The sequence below is a fragment of the Anser cygnoides genome, chromosome 1 (assembly GCF_040182565.1).
Source record: "Anser cygnoides isolate HZ-2024a breed goose chromosome 1, Taihu_goose_T2T_genome, whole genome shotgun sequence".
Taxonomy (NCBI): Eukaryota; Metazoa; Chordata; class Aves; order Anseriformes; family Anatidae; genus Anser; species Anser cygnoides.
The window spans coordinates 41,719,877-41,729,800 of NC_089873.1; the positions used below are offsets into that span (position 1 = coordinate 41,719,877).

Genomic DNA, 9,924 nt, shown 5'->3' on the forward strand with positions numbered 1-9,924 from the left:
CTTGAATGAAAAGTTGTGATAAATTACCACTTCATAACATTAATTCATTTTGAGTTGCTCTGGAAGTTGTATCTTGGCTTTTTTTTTTCTGTTGTGTAACAGCCTCCCTCCCTGTTTCAGGAAGCCAGCTTCTCAGCCGTGTATTTATATATTTAGTCCAAAGGCAGACTCATTTGAGGATGGTCACAGAGGTGTAGGCACACGCCTTCGGTGTGATGGAAGAATTGGGGGTGCTGGAGCCTTCCTGCACAACTGTCGAGTCAGCAAAGGAGAAAAATGATTTTTAGGAGAAAAGTATTAAATTCTGCAGTGTGAATAGGTTTCTGCCCAGGTTTCCTGGGCTGCACTGTTGCTTGTGGTCTCGCTCCCACCCCAAGTGTGTGCTGCTTCCACATTACTGGTGTCTTTTTCAGCTGTAATTTTTCTCTCTGTGTGAGCCGTGCAAGCTCTTGGCTCGAGTTTTGATCAGTCTGTCTGTTCTTCCTCGTACCCACATTGTTCCTTTATAACTCATACAAAATGCTCTTTGTGTATTATTTTGACTCGTACATATTTTTCTAATCAGGCTTTTGGCTCGCGCTGCCGCACTACCTCAGCCTGCAGTGGTAGATGTTGCTTGAAACCCTGCCTGCGACCACGCTCACGCCTGTGATTACCATTTTATTGTAGCGTTCCCAGTCGTGAATGTGCCTCCGTGAACTCGCTCTGTAAAGGCTTTTTTTCCCCCAAAGGTATCATCCTGCGTCCAAAACCAGACTGCTTCAAACCTCATGTCTTCTGTAATGAACTTCTGTTGGGCAGGATGAGAACACAACAGCCTCCCACCTCCCCCCAGACCACCACTTGGGCTGTAACACGAGTTCGTGCCTCCGCACCCAGGCGGCCCTGCTCTGGGAGTTTGCCCTGGTGGCCTCGCTGTGCAGCAGCACATCCTTCACGGGAAGGGATGGAAAGAAACTCGTACAGCAGCCTGTTACCTGCTCAGACACGCTCCCCTGAGGTATGGTGTGTGGTTTTAGGAGCTGACTCCCTGATCTCGTGTGCTTCCTCCTAACAGTAGGCAAGAAGAAGCCCTAAGCTTTGCAAAAGGTTGGCCGAGCAGCCTGAGCGCACCAGTAAATGCTTGTTCCTGGCACTCAGGAAACAAAACAAAACAAACAGCTAAGCTGTTCATACTAAATGCTGGTTACCTTGCCTCAAATGTTTTGCCTCCCAGTTTTAGTACCTCATTCTCACGCAAGGCCTCTGTGTTGGGCTAGACCTTGGTCTCCTCATGAGGAAGTGACTCCTGCTTGTACCACGAGAAGTGAAACCTGAGGTGCTGTCAGCTTAGGCCCAGCAATTTCATGGTGGAAGATGCTCCAGCCCCTAAAATAAGCCAAGCTCGCTAGTGAGCTTTCCACTCAAGGTATGGCTACAGCAGAAGCACTTTTCTCCAAACCTTAGCAAACTGCTGCTAATAAACACTCAGGTTAGCAGGTTCGAGGGCCCTGGCTGTTGCAGCCTTCACACAACTGGCGTGATCACATGGAGTAAGTCTGTGCTTACCCATGCATCGATGTGTAATTGCTAGCGCTCCTTGCCTAGTCAGCTTGACTCCATGTCCTGTTATCTACCAGAACATTTGGAGGCAGGATTTTGTTCTGCTCTCTTGTGGCACTACAGCTGCCTCTGGCAGGTGCAGTCCTCAGATGGCTGTAATCCTCCATGGTTTTAGGAAACCGAGGGGTGTAACGCTGCTGGAAAAAGGCCAAAAGCTTCTCTTAAGATTGCATTTGACATGTTAGTCTGGAGCTTGGTCAACTGTAAGTAGGGATGTTATTAATCTGCAGCTGTATTGGTACAGTACTCCTGTCCAAAAAGCAAGTCCTGTGCATAATAAAACCTCAATACCAAAGCAGATGCAATCCCACAGAATATTATGGTGAGGCTATGTCCCCTCCCTAGAGAATCTAATTCCGGGACGGTTGCTCATTTATGCACACAGCTACGTAAAACCCACCTCTTCTGTGCAGCAGGTGGCTAGCCACTTTCCACACGTGTGATGGTGTGGTAGTCACCACCGAAGGCCATGGCCAGTGCTGCACCTCTCACCTTCCAATCCTGCTGGATCTTCAGTGAAGATCTGCACCAAGTCCATGCCATTGTGTCTTTACCCCTGCTCGCTGGAGCACCCCAGTAACAGTCTCTTTAATTGCTCGTTCATAGTTGGCAAAGCAGGTGACACTTGGCTTTAGGATACGTCAACAAGCAAAGCTTTATTGAATCGATACACAGTATTAGAAGTGTTAAAGTGTGGTACATGAAGCAAGGAAAAAAGCAGTGCTTTCAAAGATAACGTCTAGAAGTATGGCCCAAGCGCTACAGTAAACTACTATCGGTTTCACAGTAGTTAGTAACATTTCAGAAACTCTTTTCTTGCAGCAGAATCCGAGCAGGGCCGTACAGGTTGAGCGCTGTGCCCCCTCACTGGGCATGAACGAGGGCACCTGCTCCCTGCCCGTAGCCAAATCCTTTGGGGCCGAAGTTCTTTGCGTAACAGCCTGCAAGAGAGAGGAGCGGTAGGGGCTGAGGCTTCTGAAAGTCTCTTGAAACAGGAATAAATTCAGCCTCTGCCCTTGTAACACATTACCTTGAACCATTAACAAATCGTCTTTGTTTTTCCTCACCTTTACAGTAGATTTCTCCCTCTTTTTCAGTTAGGGTCGTAGATTCTAAGCTTTTCCCACACTTGGCACATCGGAAGCAGTTTTTGTGCCATGGCTAGGAGAGAAAAAAAAAAAAGCTTAAACACACAGAATGCCTGAATTTGTAAAAAAATAAAATAAAAAGCTATTAATTAGACGTGCTTGTATCAGTATTGTTTACATATATTGGTGCAATGAAAACCACTTAGAGTGCACTAGTCACCGATTAGTGTCTGCATTTTTGGGTGGCACAAAGCCCTGGATTCCACACAGCTTACTGCTCAGGGAAGCATTTTGAAAGGCCTGGGCTTGCCCTAATCAATTCTGATCTTGGCTATCAGTCAGACAGCTGGCAGACTGACACACAGTTTTATGTGGTGCTTGCAGAGAATATGCCCTTTCTGCTGAAACATTCAGCCCTTCATGAGCTGCGCACAAAAGGATCATTCTCTTTTCTGGAGGGAGAGGTCTCCTGAACTTTGGTTCAAGCCTCTGGCATGAGAAGGTATTGAAGCTTCATCTCTAAAATCCAAGGCGAGCCCTTGTTACCCAGAATTTCCATTTCAAGTGCTCTTTAAAAAAAAATTAAAAAATATATAAACAAAAATGAAGACTAGATTACTTTGACCATTTCCAGTTTTGAAAAATTAAGTTTTAAGGTGACCACCCCACAGTTGGTTCTCCAATACCTTCTAGATAGCACTCACTATCAGAAGCCTTCATAATATACCTCACTTACTTTAAAGTCCACTTAAGAGAGAAAAAAAAAATCACATTCTCTTACCTTTCCAGCACCTATTACTTTCTCTGCTGCATAAACAGAATCCCCACATCTGGAACATTTCTCTGCACCTCCAAACTTCTGAGCAAATTTTGAAGTGTTTGGATTTGTTGTGGGTCGGTGGGGAGAGGGCATGCTGAAAGAAAGAGGACATTTGTTTTCTTTTCTTAGTAAAAGAGCTCTTGCTCTTCCTGACAACGCTAACAGTGCAGCATCTAACACACAGTACAGAATACGGTACTTTTCCAGAATTTGAGAGGTTGTTACCACATGCCACTTTTAGAGACATGATGAATTCAAAGACCTTTATCAGGACACAGATTTATTTTACCTTTAGTAAGCTAAAAACAATTGTTAAATTCCTGTCATCAGATCATTTCTGGAACCTGAACTGATCAGTGAACCTAATGCATTGAGCTATGTGTCATTTCTAGATTTGCTCTGGCTGAAGAGCAGGCATCATATAAAAGTCAAGTAACAATTCGGGAGCTTGCATGAGGCCAGTGGCGAGGCATACCTCAGGTGCTTTTCACGTGCTTTGCTTTACAGCAAGAACTTAATCAGATTAGGACTGTTTACAGTTTAATAAACCACTTGGTTTTGGCTGTAATTAAGCACAAATGCTTCTTCATTTACCAATTAAAATTTCATTCTTGTAGCCCCAGATTTGCAGCTCCCTGAATCCATCCCTCCACAAACCTGTAGAGCAGCTGCATTTGCAGCTTGCTTAGGCGAGCACCCCAAGACCCACCAGGGTGCTGACCAGCTGAGGGCTCCTCCGAACCGTCAGCAGGGCAGCAACCCCACCCCACCCTAATCCATATGGCTTGCTTCTTGTGTCCTTACCTGTGCTGACCCCTGCTCTTACAGTGCCTACTCAGAGACATCGTGGAAGGTTTGTGCACTGTCGGCTAAACGCCTCGCGTTCGGTTATGCTGCGTTCGGTTATATCTTTTGCAGCATTCCTCTCCAAGTGACATGAATTAGACAAAATCCACCCTGAAAGCCTCCTGTGAGAACAGTGCTGGAGGACAAAGGTGAGGCACATCCCAGCCCGGTTAACTCACCTCTCAGGCTTGATACCTAGTCTCTCTCCCCTGTCCATGTTCAGCGTGCCTGCCCCTTGCCCGTATCCGTAACCTTTCGGGCCGTACTTTTTCCCATAGCAAGACTTGCAGTAAACTTCAGCATCATGAATCGCTACAGTTGTGCTGTCCAAGTTTTTCCGGCAGACCACTAGAGGGAAAAAAGTTAAACAGCCTTAAGGGACAATTTCCAACAGCACACGTAGAAAGCCAGAAGTCAAGGGAGAAGTGGTTACATGGCTTTCCTTGTCCACAAGTCTTCCTATTAGGCTGTGGGATGGCTGGAGATTAGAGGGGGCAGGTTGTCTTTTGAATTAGTGAATTATGCTTAGCCCTATAAAGAGCTCTCCTCCCTCCCACCTTTCCACAGCCATGACATTTAAAGCCTGGAAACTTGCCGTGGTTTGATGAATGAGACCGCTCAGAAACCCAGATAGTGCCGTCAGCAGTTTCCCTTGACAGATGCCGTATAGTAGAGAGCAGATCAGTGCAGAAGAGTCCCCGTCCTGCCCTTTTGGCCAGGGAAGGAAAACCTGAAGGCTTCCCCCCTGCCTGGTTCTGGTTTGGGGCACAGTTGGTGCTGTTTCACAGCTGTCACCAGAGGGGCCTCGCTTTTCTGGCATTCGTAAATCGTCCTTCAGCACAATGTAAGCACCCTGCTCAAGGTTACAGCTGAAGGCAGAACTATTTCCTGCTGCTTCTTAAACCTTCCTTTGTAACCACACTGACATGTTCTCTCAGTCTGCAGCAGCACTGTGCAGTGATAAAGAATTTGGATTTAGGGGAAAAAAAGATAGAGAGCCCTAAGAATTTTGTGTTCAAAAAGAATTTAGGGTCTTCAAAATATGCGGCGACCTTTGCTTATGGCATTCATTAGCTCCAAGGCTCTTTTTATAAGACACAAATATCCAATAAGTAAATCAACTCGTGCACGTTTGTTCAAGTGTACAGACTTTAACCCCAGCAGAACTATGCACGAAGCAAAAGCAAACACGGAGTCAAACACACTAGAGCCATTGTTTGCCTACAAGTTCCAGGTTTCTTTTAATAGAAACTCCCATAAAAGGCTGAAAAATGAGGCAGCTGAGACATCTAATTTTTGTGACTGCTGTAGAGCTAAGGAAAAGGAGCATAGGTGCGCCGGGGCTCCCGTGCCAGCACGGCGCGCTGACGTTGTGCTGCAGATTCATGGCAAACCAGACCGAGAGGTCCAGCCGCAAGTGTGGCTTGTAGAGAAGGCTAAATCCTAGCTCCGTCTGCAGGTATTAAATGCCAGCAAGACAAAACAATACCTCACGGCTGCAATGAGGTAAAATTCCCTGACTCGGTCAGGCAGGCTGCCGCTTTGCCAAGTGTTCAAAGTAAATAACGTGACCCCCAACCAACAGCGTGGCCACCGCCGCGACCCCCAGCTAGGCCGGGCGGTTTTGGGGTGGCAGGCCGGGCCGGGGGCAGTACTTACTGCAGAGGAAGCAGCAGCGGTGGAAGCTCCTGCCGTCGCACTGCACCTCCTCGGCGTGGTACACCGTCCGGCCGCAGGCGCCGCACTTGTTGCCTCCTCCCCAGTTGGGCATGGCGGTGCTGCAGGCCGCAGGGGAGAAGGAGAAGCTCGTTAGCTGCGCTGATTGCCGTGTCCTTCGGGGCCCCGGCTCCCCGAGGGTTAGGGTTTTGGGTACTGACAATGAAATCTGCCGAGCTTGGTGCTCCAGGCAAGGAAAACAGAGACACGAATCCACGAGGCACATCCTCCAGTGCCTGCTCAGGAGTTTCAACGTTACATAAACTGGATATGCACAAATTAGGCTTTCATGCACAAGGGCTTTACTGTACCTTGAGCGGATGCCCCCCCAGATGGATGTAATTTCAGTTTCTATGCTTCATTAGCGCTGGGCCTCTCGTCTGGTGGAAGCAAACCAATTGTGCCAACAACGGCATTTTGTTTTCCTGCAGGGCCCAACATTCGGGACGCAGCACAAGCCAAAGCTCAGCTCGCTGGAGGGCCATTTATTAGGGCTGTGGGGGCATTTTGAACTCCCTTGGGATCACGCCTGCACTTCAAGGCCGCTTAAGGGGGATTATTTCCCAGGGACCCCACCGCTGTTACACAAACTGCATCTTTACCAGACAGCTACGGGAACCAAACCCAACTGCTCCAGGGACTGCAGCTGCCCTAAGAGGAAGAGGAACTCTCCCTCGTGCATGATTTGCAGCAGGCCCCGGGAGGCTGGCAAGGAGGGATGGCTATCACTACCGATCGTATCCAGCTACAGCCCTAATAGCAGTCGCCTACCCGAAGCCAGAAGCAGCAGCTCTCCCACCTCAACCTACTGCCCTGTCCTCACGCTGTCACCCCCACCAAATCCCACCCAGCTTGGCCTGCAGCTCCTCTTGCTCCCCAGAGGGTCCCGTTAGCTGGCCTGGGCTAAAGCACCGATGCAGAGCACTACCTTTGGCTTGTATGGGGTTTTCCTCCTCCTGCCGCCACTGAGGGCTACGAGCTTTCTGCCGCAGGGCGGTTTTGCTTGGGGTACACCTTTCCGAGGTGACGTTGCCAAGCCCAAACGAAGCCACCCATCTCACCCGTGCTGCACAAGTGCCTCCAGCCCACGCAGCCTGAGTGCCAGCTCGGCAGCGCGGGGTGTGCAGGGAGGGCTGCACGGGTCCCCAGGGAGACCTTTGTCCCAGACAGGCAAGCAGCCACTCGTGGCATGTGGGAAAATAAGATTAGTTATTAACGCGAATTAGGACATCTTTGGTACATTCCTACACAAAGGCTTAAGAAACTTCCTCGGAGTGGCTGAGCGGTGCCGTTTACAGCACCGACACTAATTACTGAGATATTCCTTTGTTTAATGCTTCCATGGGATTAACAACATTACTGCTCATGGTTTAGCACTAATACTCCGACCAAGCTCATAAAATTAGTTTTATGACGTTCACCAGTTTGTCTCTGTCATTCTTGGCACAACCATAGAGTCTAAAAATTAAGATTCCATTTCTTTTATTCAAGTGTTTGGCTGTGCTACCGCACAGCAGCTGACATCAATCATGGCATACAGCGTCCTTAGCTAACGGGAATATAGGCTGCACAAAGCTTTGGAAAAGGAATGTGTTAACTGGAAAAAAAAAATGGAGAAGAGATTCCTTTCCATTTTGTACACTTTCCAAAGCACAAGTGGTAGGTATTTGGTACAAGAACTACTTCTTCTCTAGTTTCCTTTCACCATCCCCATGCTCACGTCCTTTTTTGCATTCACTTCAGCTTAAATTATTTTAATTGCTTTATTAGCAAACAGTTGTCTAATTTCCACACACACTAGACCTGAAGACCTGGATCCGGTTTCCAGCTTCGCCCCAGATTTCCCATGCAATATTGGCCAACACAGGGTGCAGCTCCACCCCTCCTTCCTCGGGGAGACGAAGCATTAGAGGATCTGGCAACCATTAGCTGACTCCAATACCCTGATAAGGGCTCTGGGAATTCATTAAATGAAAAGCAAAAAAGGAACTGAAGTCAGAGCTTCAAGGTGACCTCGCTCTCTTCCACAGAAGAGATTCCCATTTATCCTCCCCGCGACGTTCCCATGACAGCTTGCGTGGGAAGAACGGCAATATTTCTTCGATTATCCGGCAGCGAGGGCTACCCTGAGGCGGCGGTGCCTGGGAGGCACCTGGGGAGGAAGGGCTGATGGTGTGGGGGCGCGCAGGACGGCGTGCAGGCCCCGGGAGGATGGGGCTCTCCTCCGGGAGCTCCGCGGGCAGCGGCTCCCAACCCCAGCGCCCGCACGAAGCCTTCTCCACCCCCAGGAGGCTTTTTGGCCAGTTTGGGCAGGCCTCCGGGGAGCTCCAGCGCAGTAATTAAGCATCCAGATGATCTCACCAGCAGCACCAACATTTCTGACTTCTAATTGCAGGTTTGTTGGCAGCGCCTTCCCTCTGATAAGAGCACCCTGGCTTCTGCTAAGCTCGTGCCCAGCTGAGAGGAGGCTACATTCCTCAGCCAGCGCTCTCCAAAATGCCAGTTACAAGCCAGGGCAACAGCAAAGTCCTTTCCGACACATTTGTTAATGGGGTTTAAACACAAGATACCCAAAGCAGACACAGGACAGACAGTGAGGAATTTCAAGCTAGCCCGTTATCCTTAAAATACGCAAAACAGCTTTTGCAGTGACCCGTTCAGGGACCCAGACACGCTCCATGGGACAAGCTGAGTGCTGATGGGCATCGAGCAGCCCCACACTGCTCTCCTCATCCCCAGCCCCACCGCTCACCCACAGCCACCCAGCACAGGGCTACCCACCATAGCCAACACCAAGGGAACCCACAAACCTACGGGGACGGGCTATGCACTGCCGGGGGGCTCCTCAGCAGCCGAAGGGGAAGAGGGAAAACCGAAGGGCTTCCCCGTTCAGCTCCCTCCATGCCTCTGCACAAGGCAGGGCTGGGCGAGCATCCCCCAGCCCCACCGCCGGCCGGGCAGACCCCAAAGGGTGCCCCAAAAGAATTCCAGGGATGGGGTAGGGTGCGATGGGGTGCGATGGGGTGCGATGGGAGGGGGTAGCTGCTGCTCCGACGCCCCCCCCTCGGCCCGGTGTCGCCCCCAGGACCCCCTCTCGCCCCGGCCGCCACTCACCTCGGGCTGGGCTCGGCTCCTCTCGGCCCGGCGCGGCCCCGCAGCCGCTTAAAGCGCCGGGGCGGAGCCTCCCCGGCCCGGCCCGGCCCCGGCCCCGGCCCCGCTGCCCCCCCCCGGGGCCGCCCCGTCTGCGGGGGGCACCCGACGGGACGGGGCGAGGGGGTCCGAGGTGTCCCACCGCGGGCCCTGGAGGGGGGGGGGGGTGGTCAGGCTGCGCTTTAACTCGCCCTGCTCCGTTTTAGGGCGTTTTACCCCCAAACGGCCCGTCTGCGTCCAGCCGGCAGCCCGCCGGGGCCCGCGGCCGGGCTCCTGGGGCCAAAAGCGGCCTCGGTGTTATAAGGGGCGCGGGTGGGGGGGGTGCGGGGGTCCTGCCCGGGTCCTGCCCCCGCAGCTCGGCTCCAGGAGCGAGCTGGGCACCAGCCCCCGTGGTGGCCGCCAGCCAGGCCCAGAGGCTCGGGGTGCTAGTAGAAATACCCCGAAGTGTTGGCCGTGGTTGGTGCTCGGCTTGGAGATGAGGTTAAGGGAGAGGATCCCTCCAGTTCAGGAAAATAAGAGGCGTGTGAGTCAGAGCAGGCTGCCTGCGCCTACTGCACCAGGTACCTGTGCTCTCTTGCCCAACCAGTCCCGCTCCCAGTCCTGCTGGGACTGCGTGTAACGAGGCCGAGTTATTTACCACGTCTCCTCAGGTAGCCTCCAACGCCGTGAGATTTTCCCTCCCGATAATGTTTCCGAAAGACT

The 9,924-nt window shown here is 51.2% G+C and overlaps 1 protein-coding gene across 1 annotated transcript; it reads right to left on the reverse strand.

Moving 5' to 3' along the window:
• Positions 1-2,239: 2,239 nt before the first annotated feature.
• On the reverse strand, positions 2,240-9,333 carry CSRP2 (cysteine and glycine rich protein 2). The gene is made up of 6 exons (XM_066993234.1): positions 9,187-9,333; positions 6,016-6,134; positions 4,536-4,704; positions 3,472-3,604; positions 2,670-2,763; positions 2,240-2,543 (listed from the first exon to the last, which is right to left on the reverse strand). The coding sequence occupies exons 2-6, from the start codon at positions 6,125-6,127 to the stop codon at positions 2,467-2,469; spliced, it is 585 nt and encodes a 194-aa protein (XP_066849335.1). The 5' UTR covers positions 6,128-6,134; positions 9,187-9,333; the 3' UTR covers positions 2,240-2,466.
• Between the last annotated feature and the right edge of the window lie 591 nt (positions 9,334-9,924).